This window comes from Leguminivora glycinivorella, chromosome 21 (genome assembly GCF_023078275.1).
Source record: "Leguminivora glycinivorella isolate SPB_JAAS2020 chromosome 21, LegGlyc_1.1, whole genome shotgun sequence".
Taxonomy (NCBI): Eukaryota; Metazoa; Arthropoda; class Insecta; order Lepidoptera; family Tortricidae; genus Leguminivora; species Leguminivora glycinivorella.
In genome coordinates, this window is record NC_062991.1 from 547,157 (window position 1) to 571,576 (window position 24,420).

Sequence of the window (24,420 nt, forward strand, 5' to 3'; positions counted from 1 at the left end):
CCGTACTCGTAGATATGACTGGCCTACGTTTCGTTCGGTACGTCAGTATTGCGACATCGATAATATGTTAATAGTAATCGGTCGCATTATGGCATGAAATGTGTCGGTTTGACCTTTAACTTTAATTGCATGATACGGAATATGGTGTGGTCGCTGTAATAATACACCAACGTTATATCCCATCGCTTCATTCTCTATTAACCTTAGTGAAATATACCCTAAATATACTATGTTTTACTGACGAAAATGAGTTGCACTAACTTTAATGTAATGAATTTCACCCCATATCATCATTCTCTTTGCGTTACCCCGGCATTTGCCACGGCTCATGGGAGCCTGGGGTCCGCTTTGACAAAATAATATAATGAATTTCACCCCATATAACTTCATGTAAAACCTGACCAGAAATGCGCATGTGTTATATTTGTATTTGAACTGTGTGTAATAGTGAAAACCTAAAAAAAACTATTCAAAATCCTGGTCACGGCACCAAATTGAATCACATCAGTTCTATCTCTAAATTGAATTTAATTACAATTGGAATAAGAAAATCTCATAAATACTCTTATCATTAAAAAAACGTGGTTAAAACTAAATTAAATGTATTTATTAGTAATTCAATAGTTAGATGTCTGGTAATATTATTAAGAGTTTGGTTGAAGTAAACTTTTACATAATCAAGTTTTTATTGCACATCTACCAAGTAGGTATGTAACATAATGACGATATTGCTGACCGGTCCCTTTCTTTCTTTTTCTAACACCGCTCGATACTAATCCGAGTTCTCTGTTTATATGTTTAATTCAAGTAACTTGTAGTATCAATTCTGAGTGATCTGTTTATATGTTTAATTCAAGTAACTTGTAGTATCAATTCTGAGTGATCTGTTTATATGTTTAATTCAAGTAACTTGTAGTATTAATTTTTAATTTAATTTGGATTTTAATGTAATAATTTTTAATGTATATCAACCATTTTCTTGTTTGTTGTTTGTGTTTTTTTATGTTTGCATGTTAATATAAAAATTTAATGTAATCGGTATGTGTATACCCAATTTCAAAATTGTACTTTGTATGACATCGGTGAAGCATAGCGCTCTGACAGAATTTTGTACCAACATTGTTACCTATGTTTACAAACAAATAAATCGTTTTCATCACACCCGCACTTTAAATGTGCTATTTCACGTAGGCGGAGCGTGAGTTATAGAAAAATTGTTCTCCCAAGGGAATAATGAAATTTCTTGTACCGTACTTAGTTTAACTTTTTTACATCTATTTACATATTTTTTACATTGCGAGTGTGATGAAAAACATTGTGTGTAACGACAAGCCGTCGCGATTTAACTTACTCTCGTTAGTAATATTCAAGTTCCTCCCCTTGTTGCACAATGTAATATTAAATCGTCGACCGCAGGTACGGCGCGCCGTTCGTGGGGTACGGCGGCGGCTGGGGCGGGCAGCTCATGCGGCCGACGCCGGGCTACCTGTCCGAGTGGCAGTACGGCTACTCCGGCGTGCCCGGCGTGCCCGGCGTGCCCGGCGTGCCGTCCGTGGCGTCCGTGGCGTCCGTGGCGGGCAGCTACGCGCCCTACAACGCGCCCTACTACAACGGCTACGCGCCGCCGCCCGCGCACCACCAGCAGGTGACCACGCGGAGCTTAACCCTGCGGCCCGAGTGGACGCTCGGTGCGGCGTCGACTCGAGGACACTTGTATGACCTACAATAGGCTAGTTTCCTATACTTTAAATAAAATATTGTATGTAGTGCACGAAATAAAGCACCACATATGTAATTAGAAGAAAAATATAGACAGTAGTTATGTTTAAACATAATTTCTATTTAATAAGTCAAAGAGAAAGATATAAAGTAAATGAATTGACCGTGACGTCACTCCTCAGTATTTCATAGTAATTCCATATTAGCAAATCGTTTTGACAGTTCTTAAAAAGAAGCTGATTTGACTAGTAGGAAACTAGCCTATTGTTTGACATGCACGCCACACGCCCCGCCCTGAGCATGCACTCGGGCCTACACTGAGATGCTCTTAGATATTGTTTTAATTTGAGATAAGAATAACATTGAACAATTTTACACATACATTTAAGTCACATAAACTTCAAAATTAGTTTCCTCACAACTTTGTTTCCCTTTACACAGTATTTCGTCACTACTTTTAAAAAAACTTGTATCTTCGTCTGTCAATGAAAAGAAAATTGTAGTAAGTATGTATGGAATGCATATAGACTTACTGCGTTTTAACTTTGAGGAGCAGCGTGAGATACGAGATTTTTTAAAAGTAGTGACGATTTGTGAAATATGATTGACAAAATTCTTTAACTCAGATAAAAAATGTAAGCTGAAAGTAATTTTGCCAAAGTCCCACGTGGACTAATCATTTGCTTGTGACCTTTTTACAGGTCGATTAGGTATCGTATTGGGTGGCTTCATTTGTTTTTTGTTATTGGCTAAATTCCGATCATCACCCATTTTTCTTTCGTCACTTTTGTTGGTGATATATGCCAACATTGGCTATGTTTGGTGTTTGTATTGTTCTTATAAATGCCTCGGATTATTTTTCGCATGGTAAGATGAAAGAAAACTATGGAGTCGATATTAAAACTAAACTTTAATTCATACTCATACTCACTAATTTTCTTAGTCCCGTAATACTTTTGTCCCTTGTGCAGGTTGACAGATCGAAAATGTTAATCGAAAATGAATCTTACTGAATGTAATTAAAATTATTTATGTGGTGTGATTTGGGAAGCCTTTTGCTTGGTAAAGGGTTACATTTACCCTGTAACTATATCAAATTAGTTACTATTTTATTTGGTTCAGACTACTTTGTTGCGGTAAACGTAATGCTAAGTACTAGTAACACATTTCTCATGATCGTATTTTAGATCTTTGTAAGGTTCTATCCAGTATAAAATTTCAGAAACTTGCGGATCAGACATAATTGTTTACGTAATTATTGCACGCACCAATTGCAATAAATAATTAAGTGACACATCGCGTCGTGAATGATTGACATGACATTGACATGCAAATGATTTTTGATAAATCAGCTAGTACTTAGCATTACGTTTACCGCAACAAAGTAGTCTGAACCAAACAAAATAGTAACTAATTTGATATAGTTACAGGGTAAATGTAACCCTTTACCAAGCAAAAGGCTTCCCAAATCACACCACATAAATAATTTTAATTACATTCATTAGATTAATTTTCGATTAACATTTTCGATCTGTCAACCTGCACAAGGGACAAAAGTATTACGGGACTAAGAAAATTAGTGAGTATGAGTATGAATATGAATTAAAGTTTAGTTTTAATATCGACTCCATAGTTTTCTTTCATCTTACCATGCGAAAAATAATCCGAGGCCTATAAATAATAATAAGTAATAAATATTATGGGACATTCTTACACAGATCGACTGAGTCCCACGGTAAGCTCAAGAAGGCTTGTGTTGCAGGTACTCAGATTTTGATTGATTGATTGATAAATGTCCTTACCGGGGTTCGAACCCGGAACCGCGGCTTAGCAGGCAGGGTCACTACGCGCTAGGCCAGACCGGTCGTCCGGTCGTTCTTATTTTGACACATTCGGTATCCATCATTTTATTTAGTAATGTTTGCAATCTAGTCTGTTTTTATAACGGGTCTAGTTGCAGTCCTATACAAACATAAAAGGAAACTAGAACGGAGAGGACAAAAAAAAAACGAATGAGTCCAAATATGAAACATCTCAATCAACAAATATGATCAAAGTTGACACCATTGACGAAAGCAGAATTGGTACGACTTATGAACTTGACATAAAAGGAATGGGATGACCCAATACCATACCTTGTAAACCAGTAGCCCATTTCTGGAAGCTACAAGTTACAATTTACAAGTGGTAGTCAATGTCTAATATGACAAGTTGGAAAGAGACTTCCGCTTGTAACTTGTAACATTCCGTTTTGAGAAATGGGCCACAGGGTCTTTAGAATTACTTGTATTTAGCAAATAAAGGTGGTGGGCCACATTAGCAATGAAACATCCCCCAATGTGACGTTTAAACATTCCAGTCGCTCGCGGCGCACTTCCCCGGAACTCAGTAACCGCTCGTTTCTGCTCAAGTTTTATTTGCAATCCAGGAGGTATGTATAGTACAGGTATACGGGTCGTGTACGGATAGAACACGGTTGGGACACGGATACGAATCGGCACACATCAAGTATATTATTTATTTATAAATCACTGAAACTTTTTCACATTTCTTGTGAAATCTTTTAATGTTATGTGTGGATCCCAAATCAGTTTGATGTCAGCAAGACTGTTGGGGAAGAGCCTCAGAATAGTCAGAATATGGATGTCAAGCTAATCACTTAGTCGACAGTAAGCCACCTGCTTGCACATTGGTGTGGCGTGCGGATTCGTATTCAGTGTGTTGACCGCCTAACTCATTTGTCTTTTTTATACCTGAAAGTTAATATTAGTGATATAGTAACTCTGATGACAGAATCTGGGACTTCTGGGAGGTATTGTAAAGTTAGTTTTGATATTACATTAATTTATAATCACTTCATTTGGCAGATTTATAAAGTATTTTCTTTTTTTCTATTAAAAATGCGAGTAGATCCTTTATATCCTCAACTTTAATAACTATTGGGTATAAAAAAAGATACTTTTTGTTCATACATCGGTATATGACCCATAAAACAGTATACTAACACATGGCTGGGGGTTATTCTTATGGCATCGTTCGTTATATTGAAAGATAGGCACTTTTCTTCGCTAGGCTAAACAACAGATTTATTTTATACCTACCGTTTTTGTACATACGTAATAATGAGTCAGTCTGACGGATTTTTGTTTAGTCTAGTCGTATAAATTCTTTCATTTTGAATAACTGAAAAACAGAAATAAATAAAAATATTTGTCCTGCAGGGGAAGCACACTAGTGGGTTAAACTTTAGAGCATCGGTGCGTCCCTACCGCACTTACAGATAGTGCGAAAATGACGGCCTGACGTGATAGCCACGCTGTGACGTCGTCGCCCAAATCAATTGTTTAATTTTATTTTTAAATTTGTTCTGTTTATTTTCTCTCTTTTTTGTTAAAATCTAAGTTTCGTGACGCAATAAATAAATAAATAGCCTTTATCGCGCTAGCGTGCTTCCCCGCCTGTTCTCAAGCAAAAGGTATTGGTAAAGCAAATTGTCGTTTATGTACATATATAAAAGACGCTCGATCAGGTAATTCGGATAAAAATTCCCAGGTTTCGTCCGTTGTTAGAATATTTTGTTCACAGGAGACTGTTTTTTAGAATTTGGAATTCAATAATATTGTAGCGCAATGTGGTATTTTTTACTTGACAATGAAATGAAATAAAAGGTACTTTGTTGTTTACATACATTCAAAGTATTACACATAATATGTGATTTAACTGATTACATCTTGGCGTAAAAGAGTAAAACATAATAGGGGCGCCACTGTCTATGTAAACCGCTTTGCATGTGGAAACAATTTTGACTCTTCTGTATGAGAAAAGTGTTATTATGGTAAAATTAGTTCCATTTGTACTCTTTTTGCCAAGCTGTAATTCCTATATAAAATGACGTTTTAACGTCACTTAACGTAAATGTTATTAGGAAACCTTTGCATATATGTTGTCTGGTTGTTGCAGGCGCACTACCTGTCGCCGCCGGCGCTGATGGAGCTGCACAAGAGCAGCGACGCGCCCGCCGCCGTGTCCGCCGTGCCCTCCGTGCCCTCCGTCGGCTTCGGCGGCTTCTGCTAGCCAGCGCACCCCCCAGCACGGACGGCGCACGGATCCGGCCCTCACAGAGCTTCACTGCGTCCCCCGTCGTGCCCTCCCTCCACGGAGCCGGCTTCTGCTAGCCGCTACACCCGGACAGCACGGAGGGAACACGGAGCCGGCACGGACGTGACTCGGAACCGGCACGGAGAGCTTCGATGCGAGCGGAGCGGATGAGTTGCCGTAATTAAATGTCATTTGGGATTTTATCGACTTTTTTCGACTGTAATTATTGACTAGGAGTAAAAAAAAACGGACGATAACGTTTCGTTGCGTGTCATTCGTTATTTCCAATGTGTTTAGATATCGTATTACGATCATTAGAATTTTTTAAAATAAGTGACACGGCGGAAAAGTCAATATCAAAGAATGAATTCTATAAAGAGGATTAAAGTTTAAAATTGGTCGAGATAAAGTAAGCTCTTATGAGGTTTAATTGTTGCAAGTTCAGCGCTTCGCTCATAGCCCTTATTTGTAAATATTGTATCTTTTGTCCATCACATTTTGTATTAGGTAGATTGTTTTCGGTCGCCGGTCGCGGGGGCGGCGGGTGGATGGGAGTCTTGCCAGTGAAGTCGAAGTTTCGCGTTCTAGTCACTTACTAATTCGTGTGGGCTAGTCAAAAATATGTCGCCGCCTCCCCGCGGGTAGCCGAGCTCGGCCTATGATGCGTATACTTTTTTATTTAGTTTAGTTTCGTATTTATAAAGCGATTTTAGCATTTTTATATACAACGGAATATATTTTTACTGTCGCTTGTCGGCCATTTTGAAGTCGCGGTCGGTGACCTCTCGTGGACGCTTTTAACTAGTGTTCTTTTCGCAATCAAGTATTTTTGAATCATCACGTGGTCGTGAGCGAGTACTGCCTTTTTAAAATTAAGTACTTATCATAAATTATATTTCTATTTATTTATTTTGGTTACTCGTGACAGTTGCTCGATTATAAGGCTAGAGGTGACCGACCGGGCAGGGAAGTTACCGTCCGCCGCCGCGCCGGCCCGGGCCCGGCCCGGACGGCCCGGATCCGGCCCGGATCGCGTCCGGCGGCGGACTCGGGGCGTCACAACTCTTGTACAAAATTCTTAACTTAGTGAAGTCTTTTCTTTGCACAAACGATTAAGTCTTTAAGTATAAGGTAAAAACGAAATAACATACGTAAGAAAGACATATACGTTAATGATAGGTTACCGGGAGGAATAAGATGGCGCCGAGCGGCGCCGAGCGAATGTTCGCGCCCGAACATGTTCGCGGCCGTTCGCGAGCCGCTCGCTCCGAGCCACGGTCGGAACCGTGCTTGACATGACAGTTTTTGTATGAAATTAGGGTAAATATTTACCGATAGGAACGCTATTCTGTACACCCTGCGTTGATCGACACATGTCTAGTGATATCTGCCGATGAACGTAATGTTGTCAAATCTTAGAATACCGAGTTAGTATTAAGGAGGAGCGAGCGAACGAACGTTCGCGGCGCACACGTCAAAAGGGAAACATTGTTTTTTTAAATGAAATCAACAGGGTATTTAAGATTGCTTAAGGTTTAATTTTATATTTATTATTTTGGTGCGCGCGTTGTTATCTGCCATGTTGTTTGTTCTCGTGATGTATCTATGGATACCATTATTTCATTTATATCATAGAGGATTAACTAAGGGAAAAGTGGTAACTCCATACATCAGTAAATGCAAGTTATTTGTAGTGACATCTAGCGTCATTCACGCGTCAATCAGCGTAAATTATCAGTACTGCTACTTGTCAATAGATGTCGCGACGAACAAAAAGTCTAATGCTCAACAATTTTTAGCTAATATTGTATTACAATAGTATTATCAGTACACTGGTTTCAATTCCTGCTTATTTTTAATATTACATTTTTGTCAGACGCAATACTGTTGGCACCTAGTGTCGAGTAGTGGTACCTACTGATAATTTACGCAATTTGACGCGTGATTGACGCTAGATGTCACTACAAATAACTTTCATTTCCTGATGTATGGAATTACAACTCTTCTTACATAATCCATGATTTATATTAATATTTACGCCATAAACATTTGAGTACATTTACCAAGGCTTCGCCGCTAGAGTTAAGTACACTTCTCAATATTTGAGGTCACATAGTTAGGAACTAGTCTGTAGGAGCAGTTGACGGACGAGCGGCGAGGCCTCTGTACATAACGAGTGCTTTATTACGCTTTTTTGATATTATAATATTAATTTTGTATTTGTATACGTTTGCTTTTGTACGATAACAATTTTAGTTGTATTTAAGTGTATGCGGTCGCGAGGCCATTGCTCCCAAAAAAACTTGGCTTGCGTTTTCGTTATAAATCTTTCATTAAAAAAAAGGATTGCCTGAATCTCGAAATCGACGTATGTACTTGAACAAGATAGGCGAATCTGCGTTTTAGGCACTGGTCTCATCGCTAGTAAGCTATGAGCTATCGGCTATAAAAACGAACAAAGATAATCACTCCCGTGTAAATAAAAGAGACACGGCGATGTTTATAGCTACTCGCCCAGCGGTGAACTATCAATATCGCCGTGTGTTTTTTATTTGCACGGGAGTGATTATCTTTTGTTTGTTTTATAGCCGATAGCTCATAGCTTACTAGCTCGCGGTGGGACCAGTGCCTTAACTGCAAAGTTTAACATACAATGTATGCTGGCTATACAATTTCTAAAATTTTGTTGTTCTCTAAAGATAGTTGGATAAAAAAGTTTGTAATGAAAACGCGATCTAGTTTAACCATAAAATGAGGCCAGTCGCACACGGACAGTATTAGCGCGGGCGGCGCCGCGTCGCCAGTGTGTTTACACCTTTATAATTGTCACGTATGTCAGCCACAAAGGCGTTTCGACGTTACTGTCATATTGCATATTTACTTAAAAATATACTTTTCTTTTACATTACTGATTTATATAACAATACCTTTTTTTTAAATCAATGATTTTCTGTTTTGCAGTAGGTACCTTCTGTAGATGTTACGAGTAACTATAACTAGTTCATATTGTAGGATTTTGTTTTGAGTAATCCATTAATACATATATGCAATTTGACAGTAACACATAGAGCGGGTCTCTCAAATTTCAAAACCTCGAATAGTTTGCGATTTTTGCTTTACTATAATAATAAGTTTGATATCACAGCATATAATAATTCTATTTTACAAGTTCCCTATAAGGGTTTATCACTGTAAACTTATTGCAAATTGTGTATGCGGCTTTATTGAAAAAATCTGTGAAAAGATATTGTTTTGAAGAAGTTAAATTATGTATTACGTTTGTAAATCACAAATCACCGTTTATTTTAGACGGTTGGTAAAGAAGTTGTGATAAAAGGATCAACTTTGGGATTAAAACTATCACAACACTACTTGTAAAGTGATTTTTTACTTAAAGCAAGAATTATTTTAGTCGAAAAGGTTCGTTCCTTCGCCCTGCGCGCGCGGCGCAGAAAGTTACGTCATAATATACATAATACCATCCCGAGCTTCGGCGTGTGAGTCGGGTAGCGTAAGTATGTCAACGAGTTAGCGATATCGCTTCTAATGTACAGTGTGTATATTTTTGTAAAATTCAATCTTAAACTTGTGGCAATATACTTAATCTTTAATATTAAATTAGTACAATTGTTATCCGTGGCGCGGGCGGTTGTGAGTATTGCACCCGCGCCGGCCAAAACGAGCAATATAGGTGGCGACGCTGAGCAATAACTGCGTTTCAAAATTACCTTCATAATCTCTTTGGTACTAGTCGAATTTCAGTGATCATTGTAGCCATAACGCATTTGCTTCGCTGTAACACGGGCGGTCGCGGCGGATTTATTTTATCGCCGATATATATTAGATATAATCAAAGACATATATAACTCCGTACAGACAGATAAAAAGAAAAATCGGAATCATCAAGAAAAATGTATGGTGGCCTAGATGGCGTAACACCTTTGCGTGATTCTCGGCTAGATGGCGCTAATATTTAACAATTTAACGCATTTCGACTCACCCCATTTATAATATAAAAAATCCATTTAAAATTTATTTTACAAGATGTTTTAATATCCAATATTTACGGCGATAAAATCAAAGATGGCCGCGGCCGCGGCTTGTAGGTATAAGTTACCGCCCCGGACGGGAGCGGGGTTCTATTCTAGCTCAATTTTATTGATACTTAATTATTAACGTTTATTGTATTTGCTTGTTATACACCGTTTATTATTACCTGTGAAGGCCGACTGAACGTTTCGAGTGTTTCTAGTGGTTTTACGCCATTATACTAAAATAAAATAAAACGTATGGTTTTCCGATTATCACTGAACACAAATAGTGCGATAGGGAGCTATTTTATCACTTATCGCGCGGCGCTGATTGTGATTATCACTGAACACTATATCGGCGCGGTTTATAATGACGCGTATGACAGTTCTTTCGATTCGCTTTGTAAAGACTTATTTTGAAGAATATCGGATGGAATATGATTTTGCATTGTTTTTATTGCTTACTTGTTACATTTTTAATGTAAAATTTAATGTGTTATAGTACCAAATAAGTCCATAACCATTCGACATTGACAGTTGCTCGTTTTTGTAAGGAATAACTGTCTATGTCAAATTTTTTTGGCTTATTTTGGTACTGTATCTAATATTTAGAAATGTAACAATTAAATAGGAACACAATGTTAACCTATCTCATAAGAACATTTAAATTTATCAAGAATCAAATGATTTGTATTATGAAACCGTATAAGTTTAAGTAAAAATAATTTTAAGCGAAATAAAAATAATTAGTAATAAGACAAGTTAATATACGTGCACTTATATAGAACAAATACTAAATAAATTAATACGTTTGGACACAAATAAATATTAGTTAATTGTAAACTACTCACGGTTGCGATCGTATGTTCGTGAGTTATCTCCAGCTGCGAAGTGTTCGGAAGACATACACGCTCGCCGCGTTGCCAAGAATAATTTAAATAGTTGCAACATAATGCTTATCCAGTTTCTCACAAGTCTTGTGGGTGCTCTTTTTTAAATTAAGTTCATCTAAAACAGAATACGAGTAATTCTGAATGAATGACTTGTCAACGCGCTGTTGATCGTCCATTTCAGGAGGACTAAAGAAGCTGTTTACGACGTGTCTTAAAATTAAGTCGCTTAAAATTAAGTTAAAATTTGTTAATTCTGACAACTTAATACGTGTGAACCGGCCTTGAAACGTTCAGTGGTCCTGTAGTTCGCGACGCAGACTTTTATTTACCCCCCCCCCCCTTTTTAACAAACTGCCGAGTTGTATGTTTGTAGTTCTGTTATGTCGACGACGACAGTTTACTCGTTTACTCGCATTTCTGACGGTGCTTGTGTTTCGAGGGGGTCCCGGGGGCTTAGTCAACGTGACATCTCTGGACTACTGGGCCTAGCGGGTTCGAATACGGATTGTTCCTGAGTCATGGTTTTCTATGTATATGAGTATTGATATGTTATTTATATCGTTGTTTGAGTACCCACAACACAAGCCTCCTTAATCTTACCGTGGGACTCAAGGAATCTGTGTAAGATTGTCCTATAATATTTATTTATTTACAGAAAGCACAACATTATTGTTTGAAAACACTCTTTAATATTAGTACGAGAGTCGAGTTTTTATTGTCTTTTGGTGACTAGGCCCCCTGGTTATGCCAGTTTGACCCCCGCACGGAACGCGCGGCGCGATTATAAGGCGCCATTTTGTCATTTTTAACTATAAGATGCCGAATTAGTCTAAGCAGGTTACTAAAATGCTGCTCTTGTGAACGCAACAGGTTGATTTAATTCTAACTATTATAAGATTCCTGACTAATTTAGTACTTAATTTTCCTTATTATTTTTAACTTACACTGGAGATTGAAAACGGGTCTCTTTTGTAAACGACACAAAGTGACCAGCTTTGATTCTTTTAAGTGTATTAAGATGGTGCTACACCCTCCAACTTAAACCTTTTTACACGTTCTCAGCGATATCTCGTTTTTCTAGAATCGCTATAACAATGTGTGAAGCCCCTATAGTCGGCTCATATCCGCATTTTCCTAATTTGCGATACTTTGTCAATTATCATGACAATCTCGGTGTCAAAAAAAAGCTACTGCACAAAAAAACGAAATTATTATGTGTCTCTATCTCTCAAATATACACGAGCGATAGAGACGTAGATGGCTAATTTCGTTTCGCATTTTTGCGGTAAACCAGTGCCCTCTAGTGTACATTTTCGAAAACGTGACGAGTTTTGGTAAGCCTAATTTTGTATGGGATTTTGAACAGCGCCCCTAGCGGAAAGTTAGTAAATTAAAATCAAATAAATTTTAAACGAATCGTTACGGTTTTGATCAAAATGTACAATAGAGACTGAGTAATAGTAGAGCCTCTAATCATGAGTTTTTTGACGTTTAAGACGTTACTCGATAGCGTAAACTTCACAGTTAGTTAATTGGTTACCAGCACAGATATAGAAAGGAAGGAGAGCGGACATGCTGGGAGATATGTATTGAATACGCCTCTCGCATGATCTTGAACACACACTTGTAGGTGGACGCTCCTATTGGGCTATTGCGAGCGCAATACACGCGCATCATTTCCATGTCTGTGTCATCCATCACGCAATTCACGCACGCACACACAGACACACACTAGATGTAGATAGAACAAACAAGTAATTTTGTAAGTGTTGGCGTAACGAGGCATTTTTAATGTTTCTGTTGACTTCAACTTACAAAAATTGACGCTCGAAAGCTGCAAGCTGCGATTAAAGACAGACAACTTGTCGTTTGTTTGATCGAACAACGTTTGTTTGATCTATGCTATGATATATGATTTCTGTGATTTCTTAGGTTACCAGTATATCCGTTTGGGGGCGCTGTTCATTTTCTCCATACATTATTCTCTGTGATGTTTATGCTATAGAGTTACAAAAACTCACGATGAAACGTAAATGTCGCGTCGCGCGTTCCCTTCGCCGCATTCGCTAGGTAACATAAAATACGTTTGTACAGTTTTAACGATACTTCTCGTAGTGAATTAAGCAAGAAATATTTTTAGTATAATAAGATCTAATCGAATTACATTTTAGTGTATCATATGAAGTACTCGAGGTTTTTCAAAATTACTTTTAACTTTGTATGGTCCTTCGTGAGTTTACTTTAAATAAATATAAATGTCTCATCTGAAACTGACTCCGTGGAATTTAAAATTAGAAATTAAACTGAAAGAATTTTAAATAATGTAATACAATATTAATAATGGTTAAGTAATGTATTATAAATAGTGATAAGGTAAAAAGTTATTAACATTGTATGGAAAAATTGTGACAAAATTATAGTCATTTGTAATATTTATTGTTGTTTCATTCCTTATAGTATAATTAATGTAAATAGCTCCCTTCCTTTCCCTAAGTGTAAACTTATAATGTCTCCATCATTAATGATGATGATTTAGGAAATAACCTCGATGTTCATCTGAAGCAAAGACATATATAACTTGATCCTCTTTGTCTGAAGTCAAAATCTGCTCTAAAATTATAGCAGAAAGAATCAAAATTAAGACAGACAAGAATTACTTTCGCATTTATAACAATGAAGTTGGTTTAGTGCTAATAGTGCTAAAATAAAATGAAGCTTTGGAGTAACTGAAAAAGTCTGAATGGAGTATTTGGATGACAAAAAAGGCCTGTGATCTAACAGACATTTGTATTCTAGATTCTAGTGAGATATTTGGATGACATTAAACGTACAAAGCTAAACGAAGATGGCGCTAGTAATCTTTTTAAAACATAGCCTCCTACAGCTGCGTTTTCACTTGTACTGCGCAACTTGTACTGTGTTTCTCTGTACACGAACTTGAAGCACTTGGCAAAAATATTGAAATTATTGCTTGTTAGTTGTTAGGTATACGGTTTTTGCTGTGGTTTATAAAGTCACTATAAGCGCCCTCTGTAGTGAGGATATGGTAGTTATGGAACAAAGATGTTTGGATGTTTCTAAGTTAATTCAGAAGATATAGCAAAACTATTACCTGTTATTGAGGTCAGTGTATGCACTAATTATAATTAAGTACATTAAATTCAATAAATGTATTTTTTGAGTGAACTATAAAATCTAATATTCTCTTCTATGCACTTAAAAAAATTAATTCTCTATGGTTTCTTTGTCTTAAAATTAAATTGTATTTTATAGTTTTTGGCCTCAGAAATATGAAATTTCGTTCATTTAGTGAATAAAAATTACTTTTGGAAGGAATTTATAATACGAAACATTAAAAGAAAACTTTTTAACAAGCAATGACAAAGGATGTCACAACCGCAAAATGTAAATTCAGCTTTTGAATGCATCGTCTAGGTTCTTTATAGGAGCGCAACCACAATATGAGGATCAATTCCTTTATTTTTCTTTGATGATGAAAATTAAACGTATATAAGAATAAAAATAGTAGTTTTAAGTTTAAAATTATCACTACAGGGCATATTTTGTGGTAATATTATTAGGATTTTACTTATTTCGTTCAAACACAATAAGCGTAACTTTTTGACGTAATGTTGCTACTATAAAGAACCTCAGTTTGATGGCTTCAAAAGCATAGACAATTCCAGTTGACCGAGAGCGATCCGAAAAGATCGCGGATCGCCTGTAGAATTCGGTGTGGATTGAGATGTCGGATATCGGCAGCGGCGACGAGGGGCTTTCTAGTCAGAGTACGTATATATTTACAGCGGCGCGGCGTTCGAGACGCGCCCCGTTTCGCGCGGTTTCCGTAATTCGTCCGGGAAGAATTCTTCCCCGTCCCGTCGTTCGAAAGTAAATATTTCATTGTTCCCGTTTCAAAATGGCGAATTCGGGTCCGCGAGCGGTCTAGCGCCTCGGGTCTCGGACACCGAGCGGGCGGCGGGGCCGCGGAGCCCGCGGGAGGCGCGGGCTCGGCCGGGGACCGGCTGGGCCGCCACCGTCAGAGGTTGACGACCTATCGATTTTTTTGTCTGCGACCTCTCGCCGCCGGGCGGCTGGCTGACGGCTGGCGGCCGGCCCTGCTCGCGCCGCCGGAGGCTGCGGGGCTCGGGCTCCCGCGGCGCCGAGCGGTCAGCTGACGCTAGGTCAGTGCCCGCCGAGCCCCCGTCTCCCGTCTGGAGCTCCATCTGACAGTCGTCAACATTGCATCGGACCCATTTTTTCCAATTGGAATCTGATTGGCCCGATGAGAAATACACAGGTGTTGTGAGGTGAAGTGATAATGGTGTGAATACCGGCGAGTGACGAGTGAAGTGACAATGGTGGTGAGGTGTGCCAGTTCTTTGTTCATAGTGAGGTTACTGCCCTACCTGCTGTGACATTGATGTATTGAGGACACGGTCCATTGTGCAATAGTGAAAGTGTGTTGCTAGGCAGCGGCTCCACGGTCCATCAACTGGTGCGGAGGGAGTGGTCTGACGGCTGCGAACTGACTGTCCTGTTTCCCCACGAGTTCCACACGGGGAGTACCGGATCCTGGGTGTACTTACATTAACCTAGACGTGTCTGTTTGGTGACTATAACCTAAATTTTTAAAGTGGTTTTTTTAACCTTGACTGATCTAAATTTTTATTGCAAAATCTGTGGTTGACTAGTGGCAATGACAGTTCCAATGATCATTAAAGGCAAGTAAAAAATGTGCTTTAAGACTTATTGCACAACTCACAGTAACTAATATGTAAGAGCACAATTTATTTAAATAGTCAGAGAAGAAGTTAAATAAATCTTAAATCTAACCTGTGAACTCAGTGAAAACTTAGACAAAAGGAGGTTTCATGTCCCCGATACAAAAGCTACAAATATGTATGATCTATTCATTCTTAGTTGAGCAACTAGAAGTTGAAATAATGAATGCTCAGCTGTTGGTAATGTAACACATTATTACTAAAGATTGTTCAAATCACACAAATTCTTGTGTTGGAAAACTCAATTAATCCTATGGTTACGGTACATACTTGATTATTAAATAAACACAAAGACTTGTGGTATTAAACACTTTATTGTACAAAAACAGCAATTAAATACATGGGATAAGAATATTCATTATTGGAACAAGGGCAAACCTATCTCCTACTGCTTAGGCTTTGAATGCAACATAGTTTCAGTCACCTTTTCATCTGACTTTAATTTAATTCTTAATCCTTGTACCAAGCCTCTAATAATGTTTCATGAGCAATTGACATGTCAATCGATGATCTATTGATATAATTAAAATATAGGTATTTAAATAGGGTCATTGTGCGACTTTCTACATACTAGTTTTCATAAACTTTATAATTTTATTTTATTATGGAATGACTTGTCGTTCTTATGGCATGTGACATAAAATAAAATAAAAAATAAAATAAAATGCCTTTTTATTCCATAAACACTTTACAAAATTTTCCTTGACCCCTTCGCCTCCTCCAACCTCTTCCACCGTTCTCGGTCTTGTGCCTCTGTGAGCCAGTTGCTCGACACTGCCTCAATGTCGTCTAGGGGCCGCCCTGATCCTCGTTTGCCAAACGGGCCTTTCCAGATGGTAAGTCGTTTTGCCCATTTGTCATCTGGCATCCTCGCGACGTGACCTGCCCATTGCCATTTGAGTTTTAATGAGTGCTCGAGGGCATCGATTATTTTTGTTTTTTCCCGTATATTCTTATGTCTTATTTTGTCGATAAGTCTAATATTTAGAACTTTTCTTTCGATCGCCCTTTGACATGCTCTAATCTTGTGTTTAATATAGTTTGTGTATTTCCACGTTTGACAGCCATAGTTTAGTGTGGGGAGAAGACATGAATCCAGTACTTTTCTTTTCAAGTGCAGTGGTAGGGCGCTCAGAAGCACATTAGCCAGACTCCAAAACTTGTTCCATGTCTTTTTTACCCGTCTCTCTACTTCTTCCGTGTTATTATCTGGTCTAAAGGATATTTGCTTACCTAAATAAATATATTCTTTTACGTAGTCTAGCTTAGTGTTTTCTATGAATATGTCTCTTTCTACATGATTTGTCATTACTTTTGTTTTTTGAAGATTCATTTCAAGACCGATTTTTTTACTAGCTGTATGTAGAGTATTTATCATATATTGTAGTTCTTTCCAGTTTCTCGCCAGTAGTACTAAGTCGTCTGCAAAGGCCAAGTAAGATAGATATTTTCCATTTATGTTGATTCCTTTATATTCCCAATTCAAGCTTTTCATAACCAGGTGTAAGACACTTATAAATAGAGTCGGAGAGAGCGGATCTCCTTGTCTGGCACCTCTTTCGATATTTATGTATCTACCTGTGTTTTCTAATTTTACTCGACTTTTGCAGTTCGAATATATGTTCTTAAGTATGTTTATGTAAGTATTATTTATCTCTGCTTCTTCCAGCGCTTCCCATATAAATTTATGCTCTATCGAGTCGAACGCTTTCTGATAATCAACGAAGGCGGTGTAGAGTGGTATTTGGAACTCTCTATGTTTATCAATGAGTTGCTCTACCGTTTGCAAATGATCCACAGTACCGAAACCTTTTCGAAAACCAGCTTGTTCCACTGTGAGAAAGCGCTCGATCTTTGGAGATATTCTGCTCTGTAATCCTACTGCAAACAGCTTGTAGAGGCTGGACATAAGACTGATTGGGCGATAGTTTGCAATATCCCTTGGGTCGCCTTTTTTGTAGAGGATTACGATGTCGGACTCTACCCATTGTTTAGGGACTTTTTCTTGTAATAGAATCTTATTAAAAAGCTGCGCTATAGGAGTCAGTAGAACCTCTTTAGAAGCAACCAACATATCATTTGTTACGCCATCACAACCTGGGCTTTTCCCTGTTTTCATCTTCTTTAGCAGTTTCAGTATTTCATTTTCATCGAAAGACTCTGGAATTTCGTCTCTATCCATGGATCTAGTTTCAATTTCATAGTGTGATTTGCTGTTTGAGGATTTGTACAGGCTTTCATAGAATGTGGTAGCTGTTTCTAGGATGTGTGGTCTCTGTACGTCGTTGTTTAGTTGTGAGATCCATTTTTTGCCGGAGTTTAGCTCTTTATTGGCTCTTTTTAGACTTCCTGTGGTAATAAGGTGTTTTTCTATGATTCGTGATCTGTGTTGTTCATATTCCTTTTTTATTTGTTTATTCACTTGTTTGTATAGTCTGCTTAACTCAATTTTTTCATCTTTGGAGAGCGGTTTTTTTTTCTGGAGTTCAGATCTTCTTTTAAGTGCAAGTGACATAGTGCGAGTTTTTTCTTGAAAATTAAAACAGTTTTTGCCCATAGCTTTGCTTAACTGTTAAATTGGAAAATTGTGAAATGCCCCATACAAACTTCCATCTATTTTAGGGCCCCACTTCCTTTAGTTAGGTTAGAAATAATCAAAAAGTACCTTAAGATGTAAAATCCGTCGCTCTGTTTTGCTGTGAAGACGGACAAAAAAACAGACACACACACTTTCCTATTTATAATATTAAGAATGGATATTCAGAGTCATTGTGTAACACAGCAGTTTGTCCAACTTTCATCTTCATCCACTTGTCTAAATTTGAGTATAAACCTAAGTAGGTACATTCACCATCAGGTACATTAGAGCTGCCAAAGCACTCAAAAATATCAGAACAGATTCTGCCTTTACAACAGAAGCGTGTTCCGATATTTAGTTGAACAGACATGACCTTATTCCAATTTGTGTCAATATTTGGCAAGTAGCTAATTAAATATTAAAAATATTATAATTCGACTTTTCTATGCACGAGCAGTATACATTTTGTGATTTCGCCACATTTCAACTCGCAAACTGGGTGTACCAAAATCGGGGGTCCATGAGCGGCAATGATCGCTTACCATCATGCGACCTGTGTGCTTGTTTGCCTCCTATCTCATAAAAAAATAACTTTACAATCCTGGGTGAATAAAGTTTACAATGTTTAGTTTCTTAAAACATTATATTTGTATTTTGTCCTGGATATAATAACATTGTAGTTATCCCGCGCCAGCGCTACAAACCTCGCGAATCGTTTATAGATGCCAAAAAGAAAAGAATTGACACGAACTGTCACCCTGACGTTTCATATTTTCGCGCGCGCTCCACGCGGATGGATGCAAACCGATAGCTTTCGAGTTTTTATTAAGTTTTTCGTAGTTTTAATAAATACAATTATGTTTAAAACGGTATTATTCAGTGCAAAATACGGTGCAGCATGTGTGTGGTGTACGGTGTTTACATGGCAACCGAAATGTAATAAATATTGGGATGAGAGTGATGAACGTAAGTTACAACTTTTGTCAATTGGATTTTTAACAAGGACATTCCTTAGTTATGAATTATGAACTTATCAAATTCACTAAAAGTGTTCCCGTGGGGAAACATAGAGGTATAATATATTAATTAGTACCTATATTTAACCTCACATTCTAACCTCTACGGAGATTTGGTAAGGTTTTTTATACATGCATCGTCAATTGTCGTTGGACAAATATAATAAAGGAGTTCTGTATACGCATCTGACATCACAATTCGCGTGCGGATTGTGCTTCATTCGTGGAATGAAGATATTTGGATCCCAATAAAATTCTTATTGTAACTTTAGCCCGTGGGGCAAACAGATATGCTAAATATTCTATAATAAATTATCATCCGTGGGATGAATGTGTTAAGACATGCTAATGCCTGTGAGGCTAATGCCTGTGAGGCTACTGAATGTGTTAGACATGCTACTGCTGTGCCTACCAAATATTCAACAATGCTGCAAGAGTACTATTGGCGACTGTTAACTGATCATTTGTAATCCTTATTACAAGGGCATAAAGTCTACCGATGAGTAGTTAAGAATGTTCCTGTTAGCCCGTGGGGCTAGCAAATGTAAACTCTCATTCACGGGATAAATATTTTAGCAATGTAGCCTTTCCCGTTCGGCAACCAAGTGTGCCAACTTTTCAATAATGAAATCTAATAATAAGGAACAAGAAATGCTCCTCATCCGTGGGATGACTGACAGTTATGGTATAGTTATACCTAAGGAATTTCTTATAGCCAGTGATGTTTCATTGCAAAAATTTTTTACATATACAGGTAGAACATGTACTAGATCTATAGATGTCTAGACTAGAGCACAATCTGATCAAGATTTTGTCCTCAGGCAAGCATGCTACATTAAACATTATTGTATTCTAATTAAGTACATACTCATATACTTACTGTTTACATATAAAACAGTATTCTAGTTGCAATTAAAATGGTCTCTGCAGTAAGGTCTATGTTGAACATCTATAATCTATGTATAGATTGGGCTCAGTTAAGTCAGAAAAATATTTACTATAAGTATAGGTAATTTTTATAACTCCTCTACAACCAAAATTTCGTTCTGATTAATACAATAAAATGAATAAAATACTACCGTAAAAAGGTAATTTCTGGAAAATTCTGTTCTAGTTCATATCATATTACAATGATGAATATTCATATTTATCCCTTTGTACAATTTGACAAATTGATATACCTATATTTATATGAGGACATACACTGTTAGTGTTATGTCATAAGGTAAAATAAATTCTCTAAGTGCTGCAAAATCATTTTTTGGCACCCTCATAAAGAGTATAAATGTCACAATCATAACTTAACCTCATAATATGCTTAGGAGCTGCTCGCTCCATATATTTTAACTTTAACATAAGTATATGTATCATGATTCATATTTAAACGTCAATTTTTGATAAAAATTGTTAGAATGGATGGCTCAGTTGACCATTGGAATTTTATGATCTTATAGCTCAACTGGCTTTGGTGAAGTTAATGTAATGTTACTGATTTATTTATTTTTACTTCAAAAAAAAAAAAAAAAAAAAAAAAGATTAAATCTTTATTATTGTTTTCAAATTTTGAATTATTATTCAATATGTTGTTTTAAATATAAAAGGATAGGTAAAGAAGGTACACTGGAATTGGGATCAACCACAATCAGTCATTGCAATAAGCATACAAAAATTGATTAAGTGAGATGTTCATATTAATACAAAATTATATTTAATTATTATAAATACCTAGCAATCCCAAGGCTTCAAACTCTCATTTAAATGTTAGACTTGTATGTCTTCATATGGCAAGGGTACAATCTACCCCACAATGGTTTAGAGCCCTATCACAATGTTTTTAGCTATCATAGGGTGCGATTCAGCACAAGCTCATGCCAATAGTGACTATTTTGTATTCAGCTGTCATATAAAGTTAGAAATGGGTCAATGGATCAAGTAAAGTATGTAGGTTGATAATTAGAAAGATTTACCTAAGTCAACTCTATTGAGTTGGTATGAAATAGGTATATATATTGAGATCTTGGTTCAAACACAGACTTGTTTTCCAAATATAGCAGAAATCATTAGATTTTAATTATTAGAGTCTTAACTATCCTGAGGTCTTTGAATAAATAGCACTGTAACTGGTATGTACTTCAAAATTTATTTTAGAAACTACTCCATACCATACCGACTTTAAACGGTTGGGGGATAAAGTTGATATGATGATAAGATAACTCCCACTGCACGTGGATTATCACAGTTCTCGTTCAATCACCAAAATAGCATTGTCGGGCGAGATCAATTCTTGGGTGGGTGACCAGTGACCACCCAATTATCTATAGTAGACCAGGAAAGAGGATTTGATTTTGTTAATACCTATAAATGTTTTTGTCATAATGAGAAATATATTATTATATACTACTTTCATTTATTGATTACTTCAATCAATTTAATTATCTTATTATTATATCTCAATAATAATTGAATTTTAGACCTAATAGGATCCATAAGGGATCTTTTTGTTTATCTACTTAAGATACTTTTCTATTAGTCATCGATTAAAGGTCCAACCTAAGCTTATTAGTCTGTTCAAGTAGAACATATTTACAGACATGACAATATATTGGAAACAGAAGGGATCGTATACAGTTGTAATTATTAAATTTAATGAGAATTGTCATTTACTGTTTTCCACAATATCTGTATAGGATTTGCTAATCTCAAGGAGCTTATGCACATTTCGTTGTCTAATTATGATCTTTATTAATCTTACTGCAGACATAAGCATAAAACATCAACATAAGAGTGTGGTTAAAGTTATCACAGCCCCTAAATAATTACATTATATGGTCTATATATAATGCTGTCCTGCTAGTGATTACCATCTCGTTTAGTATTGTGTTATAAATTTCTTTTTTGTGAGAAATACTAGAACAAATAAGTAAAATAGTGATTAATACCTAAAACGTCATATTTTTTAATATACCTATATATATAAACATTACATAAATTATTAAAATACAACACAATGGAATTAGGTTTAGCTAGGGTAGCAAGCTAGCAAGTTAATGGATTAATTGGGAAGTAACGGACTAACTACTTGGTATAGTTTGTAAGTAAGGGACTATTTTGCTTGGTTAAGTGATTAATTAACGACTTTTAAATAATGCTTTTTAAAACCAAACAGAGGCTATCTGGTCTAAATACTCAAGTCACCGTATAGCGACAAAGGTTTTAAATAGAGGTTTAGGTAATGGACTTTCAGCTCCAAACATGCCTCAGGATGCACCAGGACTGGGAAAATATTTTTGTTCCCATCTTAGAATATTAATATTATATACAATCGACGATTAGTACCTGCATACAGCAGATACAAGGTCAGTCTACTTATTGACAATTTAATCAAGACTTTGAAACTTATAGTCTCGAATTATTATTATATGTCCTATAATATTTATTTATTAATTCATATATATGGCTAGTAGGTATAGGTAGGTAGGTAGGGTAAAATAAGTTTATCGAGGACAGTGATATCCTCTGAAGATTATATATATATATAAAGAGTAATAATTAAACCTTTCATATTCTTAGGTCAATGGTTGATACCCAGAGGCTATGTTTGTATGGAATATAAATTCACAAGGTATAACTATGACTTCATATATATCATTTATGTCGAACATATTAAATAATTGACAAGGGTAACAAGCACACAATGCCCGTGTTTTCTTTTTATGTATGTTTTATAGACTACTTAATACTAAATGATTAGGTATTAATTTATCTCTATTATGTATTTTCATATTACAAATTACAATTATCATGTCTCACATTAAACACCTAAGGTAAAAGTCATGAAGACACTGCTTAACAGTGAATAAAAGGTTTGGTAACGCATGGGATGCTTCAGATAACTGGAATTTACCAATCTATTATATTAGATATCAATATTTGTTATACAGGTTAAGATATTTAACTCAGTAGATGGGTTGCACACACAGGTTGCTCCTAGTAAGGACCTATTACAATAGCAGGATAGACCCTGCAGACTCTGTTTTCCTCGAGTCAATTCTACCTGAAATATTTCACATAGCAAGTAATGCTATTGCTTTTTAGTTTACTTTCGATACAATTTGATCCATGATATATGTATATATATTATATACAACCATGATTTCTGAGATAATTTGTTTTGTAAATTATTTCATTACCTCTAAACATCTACAATGTTATTATATCCAGGACAAAATACAAATATAATGACAAGATTAAACGAACTTACCTGAAGTGAAGTTCAATCTTGATTATATGAAGTATTTTGTCCTGGATAGGGGATAGTCCCACCCTCCTCGAGTAACCATGAGTCCATGGTCACTTCCCATTTAGTGCGTGATTACTCTAAACTATATGAAACGTCAGGGTGACAGTTCGTGTCAATTCTTTTCTTTTTGGCATCTATAAACGATTCGCGAGGTTTGTAGCGCTGGCGCGGGATAACTACAATGTTATTATATCCAGGACAAAATACTTCATATAATCAAGATTGAACTTCACTTCAGGTAAGTTCGTTTAATCTTGTCATTTTACAGGTCAAGGCAGGGTAATCACAGAAAGTAGGTACTACATGTTAAAGGTACACAATAAAATGCTAAATTACATTATCCATTAATTAATTGTAAGAAAAATACTAAGGTCTTTACTTTTGTTCAATTCATAATTGTGCAAGCTATAATTACGATTACAATACATTATTTAATTAATAATTCCACTTATGCAATCTACCAATGCATTACATATTCATTCAGCATTTATGTAGTGTTATGTAAATGTTAATAACTAGCTTTCCTCAGATATCTGTCATCATCATAGCACCAACATTTTTATCCATGCCAACTTTCTTACCAACAATTTTAGCGTTTCAGCATTATAGCTACATTTGTCAAAGATAAAATCAACAGGTTCATTTAACATTTTATTTAAGTAACTATTGTGATCAATGATGATGATGACCATGCGTTTTTGTAAAACAAAATATCAAGGGATTTATTTAAAATTTGAAAGCAATTTATGACTTACTTTTCTTCTATCAGACAACTAAATGATCCTCAAAACAAATCTAACTACAGTAACAAATACAATAAGGTTGCATTGTTTTATTATAGCGTTCTTTTGGCCACCTCCTGCTTCCGTCATGAGATCAACTCAATGTTAGTTACTATATTACCAAAGACATATTTAAACCTACATATAAGATAAAATAGTCTAAAAAAATGTTCCTCGGAAACATACAGAAAAAATTATACTTGTGTAAATGATGTCACA

At 36.4% G+C, this 24,420-nt stretch overlaps 2 protein-coding genes across 2 annotated transcripts in view; both read left to right on the forward strand.

Annotated features, from left to right (window-relative positions):
• LOC125237289 (nascent polypeptide-associated complex subunit alpha, muscle-specific form-like) overlaps positions 1-6,834 on the forward strand; it is a 121,151-nt gene extending 114,317 nt beyond the window's left edge. Inside the window, 2 exon segments of the mRNA XM_048144278.1 lie at positions 1,417-1,645; positions 5,680-6,834. Coding sequence (XP_048000235.1) covers positions 1,417-1,645; positions 5,680-5,793 — 343 coding nt within the window. The 3' untranslated portion in view covers positions 5,794-6,834.
• Positions 6,835-14,437: 7,603 nt separating this feature from the next.
• Positions 14,438-24,420, forward strand: part of LOC125237555 (fez family zinc finger protein erm-like) — a 109,254-nt gene continuing 99,271 nt past the window's right edge. Inside the window, exon 1 of the mRNA XM_048144686.1 lies at positions 14,438-14,529. Within this exon, the coding sequence (XP_048000643.1) occupies positions 14,487-14,529 (43 nt within the window). The 5' untranslated portion in view covers positions 14,438-14,486. The remainder of the gene's footprint in view (positions 14,530-24,420) is intronic.